This window comes from Antedon mediterranea, chromosome 6 (assembly GCF_964355755.1).
Source record: "Antedon mediterranea chromosome 6, ecAntMedi1.1, whole genome shotgun sequence".
In the NCBI taxonomy this organism is placed as follows: Eukaryota; Metazoa; Echinodermata; class Crinoidea; order Comatulida; family Antedonidae; genus Antedon; species Antedon mediterranea.
The window spans coordinates 20,205,035-20,227,747 of record NC_092675.1 but is presented as its reverse complement, the minus strand read 5'-3'; the positions used below and the strand labels follow the sequence as shown (position 1 = coordinate 20,227,747).

Below are 22,713 nucleotides of genomic sequence, written 5' to 3'. Positions count from 1 at the left end.
TTGGCAGTGTCAAAAAAAGGGGTATTAATTAGATCAGACAGAGTGGAAAATACATAGATAATGTGCTTGGGTATATGTGAAAATGACTTCATGGAATAACTCTCAGGCTAAAAGAAGTTTTGTTTATAGATAAGATCAACTAAACTATGGAATTCTCTACCAAATAACATAAAATCAGAACTCCATTATAATATGTCTTTGGCAACTTTTAAATCTTCACTATAGAAAACATATATATATTTAACCTTTTGCCTTCACAATTGTAAATAGTTTTATATCGGTTTTCTTTCTTTTTGTTTTTGTTTTATATTTTATTTTTGTTGTAAATATGTTTACTGAACCACTTTGGAAATCAGTACATTTGTATTGAAAGTGTATTTCAGTTTAAAGAAAGAACAAATAAAATAAATAAATGTGTTTGAGTATCTCTGTTTTGAATGAACAGTGATTAGACATTTCTTTATACATAAGAGAATCTGATGTTTCAACCTCGTCTTTGGTTGATGCGCATGCATCTCTTAAAGCGATATACCCGTCTGGAAAGTTTGACATCAAGTAGGCCTATACATTTTATTCCTTCAAAGAAACATTATTTCCTATATATCTGTGATTTCTTTTTTAAAGTTATACAATAGACATACAGTATTTATTAATGTTAAAGCATGGAGGTATAAAATACCTCCATGGTTAAAGCTATAATTAGGTTGGCACCAAGATTCAAAGTACAATATCACTTTTCAACAATATTTGCATATGTGTTCATATATATATATATATATAATATCCCATTTTGTATAATTTTCAAATTTTACTGATGAGGCTTGGTTATATTTTGATGGCTTGATTGATTATATGATTTTTAATATCGAAGTATATGTGGACACATTGTTTAGTGGTGTATTTTATACTTTTTTTTCCTCGCAAAAATGGGCTCTTATTTGCATAATTATTCAGGGGATATAAAGATAAATAAAAGTTCACTTTTGCTTTTCGATTTTGTAAATTAATAAACTATAACTAGTGTTTGGAACACAATATTGATTGATAAGTTGATTGATTGATAATGCCATAAAATGCAGAACGGTAATAAATAAAGGCCATTGTCGTTATTGGACGCGAGTACAATTTTCACATCGCCTGTTAGCAGGCAGCGAGTACACCACCACAAGCATGGAGTGAAGATTACTCCATATGGTGCCACAAGTAACTGCCATGGCCTTATACTTACCGTCGTACCCGGACGGAAAATGAATGACTATAATCTCTGAGTTGACGCAAGTTTCTATAAATGTCACCAATCCTGGTAATTTTATTTAAAGATTGAGAAACAAATATGATATGATATAACAATAAAATTGTCATTGACAATGTCAATATCCTTCCTTCTTGGTTATTCGTGGTAGTTAGTTGGTGGTACTTAAAACTAGGTCAAAGGTAAACTAAGTTTCTGATTTAGCATGCAAAGTAGTTATGACGTAACCTTCTGATCATCCAATTGCATTACCGCCCGACCACACTGTACTTTTACCAGTCTACTCAAGTAGTCACCATTGTTGTTTGGACTACGATGGAGTGTGGAATTTATAGTAAATTTTTATTATTCACATTCAATAAACATGTGCTCCGGTGTTTGATACAAATGTGATGTTAGATTCGGTGATTTGTTCAGGCTAGGAAGCAAAGTTTCAATATGGCTATGCGGAGATCCAGGTTATATTCACGGGAAGTATGGAGTATTCTTGTAAGCCTAGTCGTGAGCTTCTGTCTGACGACGTGGCTGAGAATCGGCGTAAGTGTTTCCCCAGGCAGTCCGAAGGATGTAGGCTGCAAACATTTGGATTCTAAAGAGTTTGATATAGGCTTACAGAAAAATCTTCATCAAAGAACTTCACGGGAACAACCCACTCCCAGTAGTAAATTATTATTTGTAGGTGTTATGACTGCTGAAAAATATTTATCAACAAGATGCTTAGCTGTACATAGGACTTGGGCAAACACAATACCTGGTAAAGTTATGTGTTTTACAAGTGGAACATCAAAAGTTAATGAGAGTTTACAACAACTACCAGTGGTAAAGTTAACAAGTGTAGATGACTCGTATCCACCACAAAAGAAGTCATTTATGATGTTAAAATATATTCATGATAATTATATAGACGAGTATGAATGGTTTATGCGAGCAGATGACGATGTTTATGTTCGTGGAGATAAAATGGAGACATTCCTTCGGTCCATCAACAGTAGTAAAACTCATTTTATTGGACAAGCTGGTCTAGGTAGTAAAGATGAAGAAGGTTTATTGTATCTTAAACAAGGAGAGAATTTTTGTATGGGAGGACCAGGAATGATATTTAGCCGGGAGACTCTACGGCGTATGATTCCTCATATAAGTTATTGCTTAAAAAATTTGTGGAGTACGCATGAGGATGTCGAGGTCGGTCGATGTGTCAAGAAATTTGCTGGTGTTGATTGTACCTGGTCATTTGAGGTAAGCATGTGGCCAACGAAAAATTAAACAGTTAACGCAACACAACAAAATTAATATCTGTTTATTTCAGCAGAGTTTAATGCATAAATAAAGGTGCATAAACTGATTATGTGTTTTTATTTATAAATAACAGACTAGAGTATCATACGATATGAATTACAATATACTCTATCGAACATGGTAAATTTGTTAAAGATAGGGATTTTGTTTTTCATTGGACCCTAATGAAATGGGATATCCATTAATAACTACAGCTGAGTCTTTACTCATGGTTTTCTTTGAAATGTTATATTGTTTGTAATGTATTTAATTTTTAAGTGTTACTCAAGTTCATAAAAACATTTAATTAATCAATATAAATGAGCAGAAATTATTTACATGTAAAAATAACTATTTCGTGTCTAGAGTCCCTCAATGACAAACTAGCCATCACTAAGATCGTCTCCCTCTGTTCTATGATTAAATGTTTCAATATACAGCACTTGGATCTTGCGCACCCCACCCCTCCTTGATCTGCCTATGAAAACAAAGTAGAATATTATCATGGAAGATGAAGGTACTGTATTAAGTTACACAGATATTAAAGGTTGAGGCAGGAAGCAATAGGTGGTATGTATCCTGAGGTATTATGCAAGGAAGAATAAGCTTTCCATCCTTGTGTGAACTATGAACAATTTTTCAATTTTTTTTTTACTGAATTTTTACACTTCTTTTCAGTTTGGTTTATTTCTTAAACTACAGTAACTACAAATTGTTTACGCCCAGTAACAGATTTCTTTGTTTACATACTACCCCACATTTGAAACCCACACATATTTTCTATCTACTGTATTATTAGTCATTGTATTATTCTACTGATCCAAAAAAACACTATCAGGTGCGGTTTAGAAACATATGGTACAGTTGTACCCTATTGTACAACACTGGATAGCCAGAATTTGTTTTATTTATAGTAATATTTTGATTAAGTCGGAAACCAGTGTGTAGGCATGGACATTTTTTATTCAAAAAACTGTTTGATGAATTGGAAAAGGTCTACAGTACAGTAGGATAGAAGAACCAAACTTCCACACGTCCACACGCCATAACCAATCTCATTCTTGGAACTGCTTTATATTTTAATTATGATTACACACATGTTGTATTAATGATTTTACATATTTATAGGGTAAAAAGGATCTTACCATTTTCAACATGGGTAAACAGTCTTCCCATGTCAACATATTATAGGGTTAAAGATGTGGACGTCGCTAACCAGGTCCACCACCACCTTGATTTGAAATTGAAATGCAATACTATAAAGACTTTCATGTCCTTTATTAAGTTAACCATGTTGGTGCAATGTCTATGAGAGTGACTATACAGTAAACGCCAACTACAGTAGTAGTAGTATGGCTATATACAGTCGACTCCGCCTAAGTCGAATTCGCGTAAGTCGAAAAATCGCAAAAGTCGAATTTTTAGGAAAGTCCCAATTCTTTCCTATACAATACTGTGTAATTTTTATTTCTAAGTCGAATTTTTCTAAGTCGAAATTCGTCTAAGTCGACGTCTTTTTGCGGTCCGAACACACACATTCTTTAGTGATTTATATCGTATAAGTCGAATTCACAAATTACGTGGCAACAACGCGTTAAAAAAGCCGATGAAACGTACGTAATTCGATAAACAAACAACAGAGGGAAAAATGTGGGACCATATCGGTTCTCTCAAGCAGGTTGTATAGTATAGGCGGCGTCCTACAACTCGCGCTAGTGTATAGTGTATGAGTTGTTTCAGAGTTGAGAACTTGAGCGGCGTTTTGTGGGTACCTATTTTGTGCTAGACAGATGGCAATAAACAATAGATACCGATTTCGAATAAGAACCGAAATGTATTTATTATAAATATACGTTTTGTATTGTTTCGGAAAAATACAGTTTATCATTGTCGATAAAGAGGCTTAGCATTTATTAGGCCTAGCTAGCTAGCTAAGCAAATTCAATTCAAGAAGGCTCATCGCGTGGGCCGCGATCGCGACAGGGCAGGGTCCACTATATAGGCCTAGCCATAGCGCAGCTAGTGAGTGAACCTAGGCCTAGCATTTTTTTGACAAATCTGTAAGTCGAAGTTCGCGTAACTCAAATTTTTATACCGGTCCCATTAGATTCGACTTAGGCGGAGTCGACTGTAGTATCAATATGTGTCCTTTTAATGTTTTATTTTGATATCTTAATGATTAAAATGATTTAGATTCATACAGTACTTGAACAATGCTTTGTACATTAAACAAAATACCTTTCCATTGCTTCTGCGCCAATACAGCAAGACTTGTAATTTGTTAACTGTACTTAATACTACTAATGTCTTTGGTGCTGTGTGAATAAAATTATTAATTATAAATAGAATGCTTCTGGAAAATCATTAATGTCATCATACTGTACCACTTGGTTTTCCTCAAAATCCTTTAGGCGGACTTACTGATAAAAATTATTATTATTGAAATTAATATATTCTACCTAGTAGCATTATTTGCTTGATTGCCTAAACTAATTAATTATAAATAACAATAAGTGTCACAAGGCATACAGTATATGATGTTTTATCCTTTAATACACAGTACTGTATACACATCTGGATACATTTTAGTTGACCCTGGGTCACATTGTTGCTAAAGTCTGCTTCAGAAATAATTAATAAGGCATGATATAAATTAATGTATGGTGTGAATTGTAAGTACAGTACATAATTATAATATTAATAATAATAGTAGGTGCAGCCATAACCATAGACTGTACACAATCAATTCCACGGTTTTATTTATTTTCAGAACAGGAAATATCAATCATATGTACAGTGGAATATATTTTATTTATTATTTTCTTTTCCCATTCAACAGTAAACTCATGATTCACCACACTTATAGTATAGAAGAGAACATAAACAACACAAATAAAACACAATAAATTATTCATTATTTTGGCTGATATAATATACTAATAATACAGTACTACACAAAAATGTGTTTTTGATTTTTGATGGTTCTACTATTGCTTAACAGTACTATACTTTAGGTAGCTGTCAACAATATTTAATTTTAATTTAATAGTGTAAACTAAGCCTTAGTCTTACTCAAGATACTTTTCACATGTTTTTACTGTATTGTAGCTATCCGTATCATAGCAAATTGTAGGGTGTACATGGCAGAAATGTATTATTCATTGCTTTGGTACAGAAAATTTAACAATAAGCACAGTGTGATAGAGGTCAGTGTAATAGATCAAAAGAAAGTGACCGGAAATGATTGGGAATCTATGATATCCTATGAAGGTATTTTCCCATTAGCAAGAAGCTTACGGTATATTGCTCTCCGGTGTCAGATACCACTGTTAATTATCTATAGAATAATAATTGCCATTGGAGGTTTAATTTAAAGCAACTGGAATATTTATTATTACTGGTCTTAGCTTGTTTTTTTAGGTTTTATAAAAACATAATATTCTATGTGAAATAATGAAATGTGAAAGGGCGTGAGGAAACATTTAAAGGTTACAGTTTAAATTTCTTTAAAGCTACTGTATGTTTGTGTAATGTTAATGTACATGCTGAAGCCTATCAGAGTATCCATAAAGGGTATTGCCAAACCCATCAAATCCCGAAAACCTTTACTGTAGTGTATTAAATACTAAAATGTATGCAATAGTATCAGTCAGGCCTTTTCTTTTGAGGTGAGCGAGTGCAATCACTCACTTAACACACTCCTAAACTGCCCTTGTGAGGAGTGTGATTTACAACACACTTAAATTTTGTAAACTTCTAAACACCAAAATACAAACAGCACACCTACAGCATCCCTGAATGTATTGAGGAGTGCAATTTGTAGCACATCTACAATTTTAAAAAGACAAGGCACTGATCCTGTAGTGCTACGGCGAGTATGCTAAACTCTTCAAGTCTAAAGTGGAACTATACAGTTTCACCTTAAGAGAGATACAGAAGGTGTTTGTGGACGAAAAATTTTATGATATTTAAATTAGGTCTAGACATCATTTAATTATGGCGTAGCATTCAGATATCCTGTTAAAGTATTACGCTACTTCCTGTTTCTCCATAACACAGACTGTTGAATAGTTAAAACAGTATTCTTGCTTTTTTCTTGGAAACAAATATTATTTTTCATATGTGATGTCATTTTCTTTTCCGGTTCTGTGCATGATAAAAGTAAAAGTCCAAAGTTGTGGGCTGTCTGATATAGGAATATATTCTGAAAGGTGCTTTAGAAGTCGTGCTAAAATGGTATATTACTGTATATACACCATATCATCATAAATTATCATATTATAATATTTGGGGCCAGATTTATAAAACTTACTACTTGTTGTTAACACCGCCATTGCTAAGAGGAAATGGATTTAAAGTAACTTGCTTTACTTGTTGTTAACGCCGCCATTGCTAAGAAAATTAAATTTTATGTGCTAAAGAATATTCATAAATGCCAACCATATTGAACCGAATTTGACGTGAATCTTCTTTTAGCCACTAGCAATAATTATGCCAAGGATACAGTAAGTACAGTATGTATTGTAATGGTTAAAAAACAATGAAAAATAATAAGTAGTATTGCTTTTAAATTAAACTTTGCAAACCCGGTACTGTACATTCTCAAATTACCCCCCATTTATATTTTAAAAATTAAAACAAATTAGCCTATCAATTTAATTTTTGTTTTTATAATATTTAGAGTAAAATGAGACTGATTGAACTTGACCTCTGCAATATTATTTCAAGATTTACGAAGGATATAAATAGAACAACTTGAAGAAAAGTTGAAATAGAAGAAAGCAGAGTGCAATTATTTAGGCAGGAAAATGTTATTTATGCCTTATTTGGCAAGTTGTAAAAATATAACAACATTCTGTATTCGAATTATGTTGGCCCAACTGTATAAATTTGTTTCATTTTAGCTAGTAGCTAGGGAACAGTAGGCATGTTTTGTACAATTTTAATGACTGGAGAAGCTCCAAGGAATACTACTGTTCTAATACTACAGTAATTATATATATATGATTATTCATGTTTCAATCATACTTAGATGTTTTGATTGTTCTCATTTATTATAAATAATAGGATAATCAATATTACATTTTTCTAAGACCATCTTTGCGTAATTTTCAAGACATTTGTTTATGTGTTTTATAAAAAAAATTAGATTCATAAATTACACTTCGAAATTTGCATACAACGTGTTAAAGATTATAGTATTCCCTTTAAAAAAAGATTCGATCATGATCAGAATTGTTCCTTCCACCCAATTTAATTTTTGATACCTTGAAGGCAAATCATTCAAATTCCATTCTTTATATTTTAAATTATACAGTATTATGTTTCACCAAAATTCTGTTACTGTACAGCAGAATAGACTATTGGCTTTTTTGTACTGTGGTATTTAGAATATTGTTGTAGTACAGTTCAGGTAGTACAGGTTTTTTTAATTGAAAAAAAAAAACCACAAAAACTGGTACTTAATTTGATTGAATTAAATTGAGAATAATTTTATTTTAGATAGATAGACGTGTTTATTGTTGATATTCATTCAATATTATAAATTGTTTTTCCTGTAAGTCCAGCTAAAAAACTTAATTTACAATACAGAACAATAGAAATGAAAAAGTATCATAAGAAGCAATTTAAAATAAAATTGTGAATTTTATTCATTTCATGTACTTTAGAATATTTTTATACTACGACAAGACCTTACAATCTGTTTGTAAATTAATAAAGTTTGTCTTGATGTCCTAAAAAGATCATTTGCAATTTAATAGGTCATCTATATTTACTAATAAGACTGTTGTAGACATATATACTTACAAATAATATTACAGTATCAAGGTTGTTTTCGTGTCTCGCCTCGTTCACTCCCCTGATACCACTTTTAATACTCTTAAATAATTTGTCGTAAACATAATTTGTATTCAGTGTCCTAGTGAAACTATTGATTTTGAATTATATTTCGAAATTTTGCATTAATAGATTGTTATAGTTCGTTTCACTGGATAGTATCCATTGAATAGGGTTCTTAAAGTACGGTTCTATATATTTCTACTTTAGAAATATGTCCCATTTTTGTTATCCTCCATTTCACAAAAAAGTGTCCCCTGAATAGGGGGTTGTCATACTGTAGTGTTAAAACATATATTTCCCTCATATGGTAGTTGACAATTCCCTCTTAACCAAGATCAGCAGTGAATTGTACAGACTACTACTTGCCCAGTATAACTTACTTACCATGGACTAAAACTATGATTAGTCATCCATGTTTAATTGTTTAATTGTCACATTTACTTTCATTTGTCAGTATTTTACACTACAGTAGTTTTTAACTCAGATTTAAAAAATATATTTTATTCGGAGACATGCAGTGTATTAACAATCATGTACTACTGTAACAGATTTAACGGTGAATAAACAGCACTGGCTAATGTCTAGACCAAACTCTGATGATTAACTGTTGCGGCCTGGTCCTGTATTTCATAAGCTATTGGATTAGCTCTTAGGATTTTAAAGATTAAAACCCATTAACCAAACCATCTTCAGATAATTTGACTGAAGCTAAGGGAATCTGCGTGAAATTATCCAAGTATAAACAATTGTCAAATTCACTGATAAACCTTGATTACTGGATAAATTTACCAGTCCAGTATGAACAAGGCTAAACCTTCATACTTTTGTTAAATTTAACATTTTTCAAGTCCAGTGCGAACAAGGCTAAACCTTCATACTTTTGTTAAATTTAACATTTTTCAAGTCCAGTGCGAACATGGCTAAACCTTCATACTTTTGTTAAATTTAACATTTTTCAAGTCCAGTGCGAACAAGGCTAAACCTTCATACTTTTGTTAAAATTAACATTTTTCAAGTCCAGTGTGAACAAGGCTAAACCTTCATACTTTTGTTAAATTTAACATTTTTCAAGTCCAGTGCGAACAAGGCTAAACCCTCATTACTTTTGTTAAAAAATTACCATTTTTCAAGTCTAATGTGAACATGGCTTACATGTTCTAATTTTGTGTTAAATGATACCACAAGTCTAGTGCGAACAAGGCTAAACCTTCATTACTTTGGTAAAAAATTTACCATTTTTTCAAGTCTAATGTGAACAAGGCTTGCATCTCAGGGGCGGATCCAGGATTTTGAAATAGGGGTGGCGTAGCCTTGCTAGCGAAGCGAGCAAACATTGGCTGGGGGCCAGGGGGCCGCCAAGGGGCCCCGGTCGGGGTCCAGGAAATGTTGGCGTTCTAGCGCATTGTAATTCGTTTAAAACGATTTACAAACATCTCATAATGTCATTTACCAAACACTCTAAAGCTCGCAAATTACGACATGTGGAACATGCAGCTGATACTTACCTAGGGTACCAAAGCAAGCTAACAACTTGCCTGTACTTTACATCTATATTTTTACAACGCGACGATGTTTTTCAGCTTTTAATTTTATATAAGCATAAACTTGTTCTAGCCTAGGCCGGTATTATTTTCTTACACGCGCGCCGGGTCGATCGCGGTGACTACTTCTTCGCATCCATCCATGCAGCTAAAGTAAAATGACGTCACGTTAATGCATATTAATGAAGGAAACTTGCTGAGAGTGTTTTCCACCACCACGTACAGTAACACATGCGACGCGAGATTTATCGAAACTCCGAGCCATCGACTGACGATCATGTTTTTGACAATTAAAATCATGGCATATTCAACGACCTGCTTTAAACGATCGTTTAAAAATTAGCGGTCCGGCTCGATCATCATTACATTATATTTAGTGATTTGAAAAAAACAAAACACCTCTTTTGTCATCGCGATTTGTTTATGAGAATCATCGACGGAAAAGCAAATAAAACAACAAGGGTCATGAAATGCTGCAGCATTGTTAATATTTTAATAGTAGTATGTTTTAATAAAATATAGGCCTAACGGGATAATTTTCATAGGCACTATACAGTCCTAGCCTTTGTTTTTATTGTACTTAATAAATGGGCGCGTAGTATAGTAGCACTGACCATGTGACTTCATAAACTCTATTGATCGTCGGAGGTACCGCTACTCTACAATACGGGAGTGACGATCACAAAGGATGCCGACCTGCTTAGTAGGACGCGACCAAGCTCACCACGTGGCTTTTATCAACTTGCTCCTTTTACACTTAACTGTGAATGATCGTTGGTAACGCTAGAGATTGATAGTACACAAAGGATTTCGACGTACATGCTTGGTGGAATGCGATCAAGCTGACGATGTGCTCCGACGTACTATTTTCACTATGAAAATGACCGTCGAAACGATACGTGTTTTTAAAATCTATTTAATTTTTTTCAAAAAAAAAAAAATCTTTAAAAAATAGGTGGGGGGGGGGCGTACGCCCCACACGCCCCCCCCCCCCCCGCTAGATCCGCCACTGCATCTTTTAATTTTTTTAAAAATTTCTTTCATTAAAAAGTGTGCTAAAAATGGACTATTGTCATAAATTTACTTTTGTATTATTAATAGTATTTTGTACCTGTTTAATTTAATAAAGAAAGCCAATTCAATTAGCTATTTTAAATGTGTAGACTTTTAAAAGCTTACTCTAAGTATTGTACTGGAACGAACTTCTGAAACGTTTTAGATGAATACAAGATTTTGATCAGTTTGCTTTTGTCTAGGTTGTGGGAAGTCAACCTTGTGTATCATTCCATGGGTACAAATCTATTATATAAATTTAATGGAAGCTTTAGTGTGCTACTGTCAATCAACCGTGCATTTGCATTACTTTTGATCAAGTACATGACATTTTCTTTATCTATTTAGGTGAAGTATTGTAACTGACTGATCTAGAGATGGTTATAGTGTGATTTTACTTTGTCGTTAATCTTATTATCTACTGTAAAGCTTGGGGTTAGCGATAGGTGACCCACAGGCTAAGTACTTACTGTGTTTGATCTAAAATTACTGGGTTAATAATGTTTACAATGCATTAAGAACTTTTATATGCACTATTTAAGATTGAATTTTCATTTCATAACAAACGGATAGACCAAGTTTTATATAGTAACAATTTTGGATAAAAAAAACTACCACAACTAATTTCGAAAGATGGATTTTTCAAATTGGATAAAGTAATAATTTTGTTTTTGGATCAGAAACAACTGTATTATATCTAAATGACATTGATTGCCAGCTGCCAGTTATCGTATTTTCAATGTCATGTCAATTGTTTGTCTTCCTGTTACTTTTTTTCATACAAATGTGTTTGGGAAAATCATTTCTGAACTTGAACTTGAACTTGCTAAAATGTTCCAAAAGCCTACATTGAGGAAATCGCCCGACTTTAATGCCTGTCGCAGTTCAGTGCGCCCAATCATGACATTAGATGTACAGTACTGTACATGCATATTGCTGTATTGATTATGGAGAGAGGAAAATCACTTTATTACTGTTGAAATATTGGTTGTGTAGGAAAGGGAGGTTCTTGTCCATCCCAGATATATGCTATCTGTACTGGGTTCCATAGTTTTTTTAATGATTATTCATCCATGTTTAGTTGTCACATTTACTTTCATTTGTCATTACTTTACACTACAGTAGTTTTTAACTCACATTTTAAAAATATATTTTATTCGGAGACATGCAGTGTATTACTATTAACAATCATGTACTACTGTAACAGATTTAACGGTGAATAAACAGCACTGGCTAATGTCTAGACCAAACTCTGATGATTAACTGTTGTGGCCTGGTCCTGTATTTCATAAGCTATTAGATTAGCTCTTAGGATTTTAAAGATTAAAACCCATTAACCAAACCATCTTCAGATAATTTGACCGAAGCTAAGTGAATCAAGTGACAATTTGACCAAAGCTGAGTGAAGCGGGTGACAATTTCAAACTTGCTATGACTTGGCACTCTACCACATAGCTTTGCAAGTTAGGATGTCAAGTCCTGATAAGAAATTGGTTAATAGATAATTAGCATCCCTTTGAATTACTGTAGACATAGTTTGTTAAGTACAGTAGATGATAGACTCAATACTATTCATCATCATACCACTTCCTAAAGCTCTGTGATGTGCCCATATATGGAAACGATGACATCATATTACTACCATATTTGGGCACTTTACACTTACTAGTTTGATAGTGTAGACAGAGCTTAACAAACCCTATGAACCCCTGGTTACGGACTTGCACCATTATACTGATTTTCTTAATCTTTTGTTCTATTCATTATACCATTTATTAATTGTCATAAGTTATTTCCTTAATGTAGAAAGTGAACTTTTACATTGTGAATACATTTAATAGCTTCCTATTGTTTTGTAATGCTTTTGAGTTTTTAGCTTGACTAATTAAACTGCAATGCAACTCTGATATAGAAAATATGTGTCAACTATAGCTTATAACTTGTATAAACTTTCGAGACTAGTTGAAAATGAATGAAAACAACATTTTATGCTAATGCCTTCTTCCAACGAAAGAGCAATTATAGGTTACAAGTTGTTTTATAAAAGAATTTCTCTTTAATATTGCAAATTATTTGACATTCCTTTAAACCCCAAACAGATGGTCAGTACAGTACTATGACTCATAAGAGGCTAGACGTCCAACATACGAAATGTATCAAAATATACAGAAATACATCTACACTCTTTAATCTTGATTGGCATAATTATTGTACAGTTATTAAAAAAAGCAATTTCCAAATCAAAACATGTTTCTACTGTCCCTAGATATTGACATGATTTTGCACAAAGTTCATAATGGGAACTGTGCCTTTGAGCAGTATTTTTAGTGTGGTAATAAAAATACTGTGAAAATCTGCCTAGGTTCTGTTTACCTATTGGCATTTTTAAGCCCTGACTGTTTACCCATTGGCATCTTCACATTACAAAATCTGCCTGACCAATCTGTTGACCAATTGGCTGCTGGCATCTTCACATAATTGTAAAAAAAAAAAACTTTAAAAGGATTTTTTGTTTACATTTATAAACATAAACTTTTTTAGTAGCAAAATTAAAGCCTGTGTCTACTGTACTTTGTGTTTAGCTTTAGTAAGTTACATATATTGACAATAGCCCTCTCATCAAACACAGGAAATTTATATAACATAAGTACTGTAATATGAAAAGATATCATGGTTAACTAAACCAACCAACATTCTGTGGGGGTGTTAATAGCACAATCAGGAGTGGATGTTATTGTTAGTGTAGTAGTTGAACAATAAATTAGCATGGTAATAAATTATAAACTCTCAGTATATTATTATTTCACACCTACATATTATACGTACTACATAGTGACCTATATTGGAAAGGAATATTGGAATCGCTTTATGTCAAAACATGATCTATATTAATCTTCACTGTAAAGAATTCACTCCGATACATAATTTTATATGAACACATTTAGTGTAACTTGTAGCCTGTTAATGTGTGTGTTCAATTAGGTAAAAAACAAAGGCTATTTGCTTGACGTTTTTAAGCAAGACAATCTGCAGGCCTTCTGAAGTCAGCAGGTTACAAAATCACTCTGCTTCATAACTTTCTCACCATTGAATTGAAATAATTACCCTACTTGACTTCTAGCCTTAATGTTTTGCTAGGTCGTGAATAGTTCATAACAATATTTTTAATGTTCAGTAACTATGTACAGAGACATAGACCTATTGTAGAAAGGAATAGTTAAAATAAAAGAAAATAATGAAAAAAGTGGATAATACATATAAAAGTATAAATATATATATATATATATTTGACCGAATTGTTTTCGATCAAATCGTACTAAAGATAAAAGAAAGTACAAGAAAACAACAGAACAGAATAACAAGGGAATATATATTTGGATGAAGTGTAAAATCATTGTATTGATCATTTGAGAATGAAATGAATAAAATAGTGGTTAACGCCACAAAAGAGAAAAAAAACTATGTACACTGACTGTATAAACCAAGGAGTTGAGAGTAGGAGTGTTGTAGTTTTTATTAGTGGTACTCGTATAATGTAGTACAGCACCACTGTACTATGTTTTATATATTACTCTTTCTACTTTTACGACTTAAATCTATTCATAATTTAATCAGATTCTGGCTAGGAAAACATTAATTTTTAATGCTATTCTCAATAGTAACAGACTGTGTAGTATTTATTGGTGATCAAAAAAGTGGCTTGACAATATTTCCATAGTTCTTGCCTGATAAATAAAATATATATTGGTATTAAGATAGTAGGCTGTTTGTCAAGGCCATTGTCCTTCTGTGTACTTTTAATTACTTCAATTTAAGTATTTTACCTTACACCAAGGGAAAAATTAAGATTCAATATTTTTTTGTATATATTATATTGATTCAGACTGACTAAGCACTACAATAGGCAGACCTTTTCTTTTGAGGTAAGCGAGTGCGATTACTCACCTAGCACACTCCTAAACTTCCCTTTAGGAGTGCGATTTACAGTACATTAAAATTGGGTAAACTTCTACACAACAAAATACAAACGGCACACCTACAGCTCCCATGAATGTATTGAGGAGTGCCATTTATAGCACACCTACAATTTTAGAAAGACAAGGCCTGAATAAGACTAGTATATATTATCCAATACGACTATTAAAAGTATAGGCCGTTCATGTTATATAACATATTTACAATTATTTATATTATTAAATATTACTGTAACCTTTTTTTAAAACTACTGTATATACAGTAGTATGACTAAAATGTGTCTTATACAAATGGGATTTTGAACATAATTGAGATATTGAACTTTGCGGCATTAACCAGAAGTCATAACTTATTACTCATCATATTCCTAGTTAACCAAATGCAACAGTATATTCATAATAGTTTATATTTATTTTTAAATTAGTATAATTTGCTTACTGTTCTTCAAGGTTCGCTTTATTCACCTTTATTTAATTAGATTATGGTTTAATACTCAAACATGAATTGGATTTTTTCTGCTGTATGACAAATTACCAATAAAGATGTATATAATTATGCATGCAATCAGCCTTACTGTGTGTATGTGTGAAATCAATTAACTATTAATGTGATGTTAGAGTATAACGGACCAAGTCTACTTAACTCTTTCCACAGTCACTGTTGGAAAGCTTTGATTAGCACCGATTGAAAGTTACTTCAGATGACGACAGCTGGCAGACCTGGCCGCGTCACAACCTTTGTATGCGTTCTACAGGGGTTCTGTCGCTGTGGTTGGTGGAATTTTACTTTCGGCAGCGTAATAAAAATGCATTGCAATCTGAGAATGAAAAAGAATCAATTATTGGCGAATTTAATGTTAAATGCTTGAGGCATATTCTTTTTACAATGAGATTTATTGAGATATTATTTTCTAGATAATAATCATCACTACTGAAAGCTGCAAGAGATTCTCATACCTCAGGGCAATGTTTATTATTTTATAAGGGTTTCAAACTCGCGTCAAGTACTGTACATACTTTAACCAGTTTAAAGGTCTAAGTACTTTCTAGTGATAGTGATTGAAATCTTTATTTTAAAAAAATACTTTGTTTCCATTAAAAAGAGTACAAAACAAGTTATAGTAATAGATAGCAATAGTATATTCCAAGGCCAAATTGGTGGTAATAAAAATAATTATTGTGTTAAAAATCCTCATAATAAATGTTTAACAATGATAAATTACATTGACATACAATGTCAAGGCCCTCGCTTTATGAAATACAGGTCCCCAAGTACAGTAGGGACATTTGTAGTTCAGGTATGTTCAGTGGTAATCTTATCTGGCCCTAGGGCTGGCATATCTGCATGTATGTGCAAAGTTTTTCTTACTATAATTGTACCATACCAAAAGCTACACCGGTGTGGCTACTGCAATTACATTATGTCCACTCCACCCCATATTACCCCACTCTAGGGGAAGCAGACACAAAAAGTAAAACTGATTTAACCAAATCAACTAATATTAAAATTGTCAGCTGCTTAAAGATGTGCTGTAACTATGGACTAAATTTGCATTATGTAATGTGCTTATATTGTCACAAGTGATCAAGTGTATAATGTGTTTATAGTACAGCTTTCAGTGTATTATCCAATTCTAAGAGTATCCCTCCAATATCCTGTTGTTGTATTCTTTCCATAAAGCTTTAGTATTATTCCTCAGGGTTTAGCGTATTTTGTGTTAATGTCAAATTTTCATACAATTGCTACGGTTGAGTAAGCAAACAGAATATATAATGAATATAGTTCATTCTTGATGTTATTATTTACATTATAAATGAAAAAAATATATATATTTAATTTAATAAGTTTTTAACTATGAAAATAATTATTTACCGTATACAAAGAAATATTTGTTGCTAATTAGCCAAGTAGACTAACAACATGTTTTGCCCAACTGTGACATAATTGAAACTTGTAAACATTGTTTGTGAAGTCCGATAAATAAATGAAATGAAATAATTGAACCGAATACAGTACTCATATTATTATATTTGAGAACTCTTGTGATTTTCTCAAAACAAAGCCAACAACCTCCGGATCTATAGTTCAGCATTCGCACTTTATGTGATGACTAGGGTTGATTTGAGTGCATATATAAGTAGTATGGTTGTGTTTTTAAAAATGCTCTTATTTCAAGTGTCCTACTTAACACTGTATTTTTATAGTATCAATTGTTTTAGGTGCATGTTTATTTGTTAATACTTGCTACTATTATTATAAATTATTTTTGGAATAAAATCAAATTAAATCCTTCAATTCTTCTATGCAACCTTATTCTTCTATATTTATTGGATATTAAAACCTGAATAGTCTATATCGTGCAAGCTTACCTGGATAAACCAACAATATCCTCTCTCTGTGATGGGAGGGAATACATTTACGAGGTTCTTAATTAATTTATTGTCCAGAAATTAATAGAAATTATACTCAATCTATATTATTAAAACATGTAATAATAAATTAAATTATTATCTTTAGGCTCATACCTGACAATGGGACAGTCAACTACCGGACTTGATGTCTGTCATACAATATTATTAAAAAATATGATATACTGTTTAATAATAGACAATTTTTTATTTGTTTACCAGTTTCTCATTATTCCAATAAATAGGGAATTGTTGATAAAAATGACGGGTATTGCTAAACACCGCAAACCCCGCAAACCCCCGCAAACCTCCAAAAAAACATAGCAAACCCCATCGAACCAACATAAAAGTGATTGAATCATGTAGTGTACAACCTACTGGGTATATCCATGTAAAAAAAAAATTAAATTTCTACTGTTAACAACTTATTTTTGGGGTAAAACATCATTTTTTGGTCAAAATTGATTGCTAAACCCCGCAAACCTCCAAAAAAATATTGCAAACCCCACCGAACCAACATAAAAGTGATTGAATCATGTAGTGTACAACCCACTGGGTATATCCATGTAAAAAAAATATTAAATTTCTACTGTTAACTATTTATTTTTGGGGTAAAACATCATTTTTTGGTAAAAAATGATTGCTAATTTTTAACCAAAAAATGATGTTTTATCCGCAAAAAAGTAGTTAACAGTAGAAATTTAATATTTATATACCCAGTGGGTCGTACACTACATTATTCAATCACTTTAATGTTGGTTCGGTGGGGTTTGCTATGGTTTTTTGGAGGTTTGCGGGGTTTAACAATCATTTTTGACCAAAAAATGATGTTTTACCCCAAAAATAAGTTGTTAACAGTAGAAATTTAATATTTTTTTTACATGGATATACCCAGTGGGTTGTACACTACATGATTCAATCACTTTTATGTTGGTTCGGTGGGGTTTGCTATGTTTTTTTTGAGGTTTGCGGGGGTTTGCGGGGTTTGCGGTGTTTAGCAATACCCAAAATGACTATATTATAAGCATTAATTTAATTCATGTCTTTAATCCCATCATAAACTAAAATTTTTTAAAATTTACTTTTCTAGATGCAGTCATTATTCTACAATAATTACAGCCAATCGGACACCGCATACACAGGGAATTTAAGAACTGCCGACGTTCACAAAGCTATCACGTTACATCCCATCAAACGGACACCATATATGTACCGTCTACATACTTATTTAATGTCAATTAAAGCAATGGATTATCAACTAAAAAAGTTCCACCTACACCGAGAAATGCTTAGTATGAAAAACATACTTAATGAAAAAATTGATCGTAGTGGAAGAAAATTTGATTCAATTACCGCTAAACTTGGTTTAAAACCAGGATTGGTGAAGTACTTACCTGAAAAACATGAAGATGTTTTAGCGTGGCAATTTATGTCCAAATTTACATTCAGTGAAAAAACTGACTTACCAAGAAAAAGAAATAGCAAGCCATTAGTATCTGCTATGGAGGATATTATTCTACAAGTTATGCTGCTTACAAATGCGAACTCTATGAAAGTAGGAAGAGTCGTTGATTTTAAAGAAATTTTGTATGGATATACAAGAGTAGTTCCGCACTTTGGCGTGGATTACATTCTTGATTTATTACTTATATATAATAAACATAAAGGAAAGACACGGAAGCTTCCAGTGCGTCGTCACCTTTATGTCCAACAGTCGTTCTGTGAAATTCAATTCATCGACAACGAAGAGCTTAGTAAAAAATTTATCAAAGAGTCGGAGAGTCTATCTCAAAACTCTATTTTGTCGCCAGTAAAAAGTTTATATTATTTAAACCAAAGAAGACAAGTCAAAGAGGCAATTCACTTTATAATGCCTCTGTCTGGTAGATATGATACTTTCCAGCGATTCATGTCAAACTTTGAACAAACGTGCCTTCTACTAAAAGAGAACGTTAAACTTTTAATTGTTTTATTCAAAGCGCCAGAGAATGATCCGTCAGCGGAAATAGAACAGCTGGTCGCTAGTTATCAAGTACGCTATCCATGGACGGAGTTGCGAGTTCTACGTGCAATTGGCGATTTCTCGAGGGGATTAGCGTTACAACTTGGTGCTTCGCAGTACTTAAGCAATGCGTTGATGTTTTTTGTAGACGTCGATATGTATTTATCTGAAGGCTTCCTAGATAGATGTAGGGAAAATACAAAGCGTGGTAAACAAGTTTATTTTCCCGAAGTTTTTAGCCAGTATAATCCAAATGTAGTTTATGGACAGAATATGCGACCAAACAGCCCGCTTGTTATTGGGAAAGATTTGGGATTTTTTCGCCATTATGGTTATGGTCTGGTTTGTCTATACAACGAAGACCTGAATACAGTAGGCGGGATGGATGCATCAATCATTGGTTGGGGTCTGGAAGACGTTGACCTATTTCAAAAATTTGTTTCTAGCAATTTAACTATATTCCGTGCACCTGATCCTGGACTTGTGCATATTTACCACAATGTAGTATGCGATGAAAACATCGATCAACGTCAGTATCATATGTGCTTAGGGTCAAAAGCTGGGACATACGCTAGTAATGCACAACTTGTGAAAATGCTAGATAAGTATAAAAAAGAACCAACTGCAGCCTGAAGATTCCAAAAGTATTGCTAGTATTCTGCATTCTCTCACTCATCTTATTATTTGTTGATTTATTTAAATTGTGTGTCATCATCCTTGATCAGTATGCTTGTTGAATGTGTTGTCATCTGAATTTGTGATAGCTTCCGCAACTACACAAAATGTAATTCTTAGTATCTGTTGCATTGGTGTCAGATTTATTTTCATGTTAAATAGAAACGAAAAAGAAATCTTCTATGATCAGAAATATAACAATGTTATTCAAATGTTTGTAGCATCATGTTGAAAAAGAACCCAGTTTAAAGCATAACACAACTTGCTGTCACAAAAAATTGAAGTATTACTGCTCAGCAGAGTATCTTCAGAGTGGGAAAGTTATCAAAACTCTTTTTTATACATTTAGTATATATATTTTTTATGTCATTTGTTAAATCACAAATCATATTTCCTATATTTTTGTATATTATTTCAATGCAATTTTAAATGTCGGCTTTTAGGAACTTAAGAGTGCTTTGAAGTTATTGGAACTATTGCCACCATTTTCACCACAACTCATTTTCTCAATTAAAATTGTAATGACCATTATTCAATTTTTTTTTTGGTGCTAGAATATTAATTTAATTTTCTACAGTATGAAATGTGCAAAGAATATGTTTTTTTTTTAATTTTTAATGAAAAAAGATAGTGATTCCATAGTTTAATTGGACATATATTTATTGTTAAAAGCTGTATGTCTATTTAAATAGTTATTTATGTGTACATTTTAAAATTGTATTTCTTGTTTTGATTACTACATTTTAAACACTTTTAAGTAGTAAAATAGATGTTGTAGTGTGTATTATTAGCAATAATATGTATAAACCATATTCTTAAAATGAATTTAGAATGTGGTTGTGAGGAGAATATGATGGAAATATCATGTTTGTTTTAATTATAATAGTTATGTGTAATGTCATGAGCAAGATGGGCATGGTAAGTCAACCCCAACTTTCTTACCCCATCACAATCTTCACCTACCAGATTCACACCAGGATTTGAGACAAAATTCTGAGAAAATATTAGATATTTCTGTATGTTTCTATTTTGATCAACCATGTTCAATAACTGTCTTAAAATGTAGTACTGTAAATTGTAACAGAAATTTATTTATTTTGAAAGTAATATTATCACATCTAGGTATACAGTAACTGAATCATATTTTTATAGATTTTAAAATAATATTCAGGTGAAAGGAAATTACAAATATATTATTATTATTTGTAATGTATGAACCTTGACCATGAATGTGCTACATTTAATCATGTCTTCCGAGTATAATTTGTTTTATTCTCCAATTAAACATTATGTTCATGTCTAAGATGTTTTTGAGTTTAAAAAAAAGAGATAATAAATGTGTCCATATTCACGACAACAAAGCATGGTATTTTTGCCAACAAGAATTATAATTGTTTTAGTGAAAAATTCAATTTATTTTAATTGTTTGTAACAAATTTTAAACCATTAGTTGTTTATACCATGGTTGTGTAAAGTCATAGCGATATAAAATTATACCCACAGTATGTTTTTTGTGTGTCAACTTTGACCTTTAAACCCTAGGATGAATAATAATATTTATAAGTCTGGTTACCATATGGGATATGCCTTTGAACTTGACAAAAGGTCAACCCATATGAAGGATCTATATTAGCTATGACATGAAGATAAACCTCTTATATTTTTCATGAGGTGATTTTATATACTCTTTTATCTTGTTCAATCTATTGTTTTTAAATTCATGTCCTGTTTGAGTTTTTCAGATCAAGGGTGTATGTAGGTTGCTTGATATGATTACTACATTTCCTTTCAAGTGACATTTACAGTATGTACATACAGTACAGTACTTCCTTTGTTGTTACTAAACTTCAAAATATTGCTAAGTATTATTTGATATAAATGAAATTCAATTTTCAATTATTGTGCATGCTATTATCAGGATATCGTAACAATAAATTATCAATGAAAAGAATTATAAATTAAAAAATAAATAAGATAATCCTTCAGTTTAATTATAAATAATCCTGTTATTATCTTTGATAATTATTAACATAAATCATACTGTTTAAAAATTGAATTTATAAATCTTTAATTCTTCTCGTATATTTATATTAACTTTAAATTCTACAAAGTTACACTCATTGTTTGCATTATTTTTTTAATTTATTGTATTTTTTTGTAGCAGCAGTCGGGACCAAGGTGGTTTTAAAATAAATGATATAGTACTATAGGTAACAAATTATGTACTAGAAGTTCAGGATTGTTGTGTTTATCTACAAGATGGGACACCAAATTAGCTATTTACTGGTAGGTAGGGGTATATTGTATATTAGGCAGGAAATAAACCAAATGGCCTTTTTTCACTGCCATTGTATTTATTACAACAATTACATATTATACATACTTAACAAATTCAAAAAAAATTAAATAAATCAGAAGTGTAAATGTAAGGGCTAGGAGGGTACATATATAAATATTAAAGAATATGGTGACATATTATATATATAAAAGGGATAAAGTGATATTTGTATTAATAAACAAATATGTATAATAGCAGCCTCAGTTTATTTTTTTCATGAGGTAATTTGTTAATAATAGGTGATTTGTATACATTTATTTTTTTCTCTCTTTATACATTGTGTAATTTTGATGGTGTATAATAAATGTTTCATAAAATTTTCATTAAGAATGATTTTGTCTTTATGAATGATG

At 31.9% G+C, this 22,713-nt stretch overlaps 1 protein-coding gene across 1 annotated transcript; it reads left to right on the top strand.

The window, feature by feature from the left end:
• Window positions 1–1,552: 1,552 nt before the first annotated feature.
• On the top strand, window positions 1,553–22,677 carry LOC140051054 (chondroitin sulfate synthase 1-like). The gene is made up of 2 exons (XM_072096132.1): window positions 1,553–2,488; window positions 18,436–22,677. The coding sequence occupies exons 1-2, from the start codon at window positions 1,691–1,693 to the stop codon at window positions 19,978–19,980; spliced, it is 2,343 nt and encodes a 780-aa protein (XP_071952233.1). The 5' UTR covers window positions 1,553–1,690; the 3' UTR covers window positions 19,981–22,677.
• Window positions 22,678–22,713: the final 36 nt, after the last annotated feature.

What these genes read in the sequence shown, in the direction of transcription:
- LOC140051054 (XM_072096132.1), top strand. Translation starts at nt 1,691, where the DNA reads ATGGCTATGCGGAGATCCAGGTTATATTCACGGGAAGTATGGAGTATT. An exon ending in ATTGTACCTGGTCATTTGAG is followed by an intron (nt 2,489 to 18,435) that starts GTAAGCATGTGG and finishes TTACTTTTCTAG; the next exon opens with ATGCAGTCATTATTCTACAA.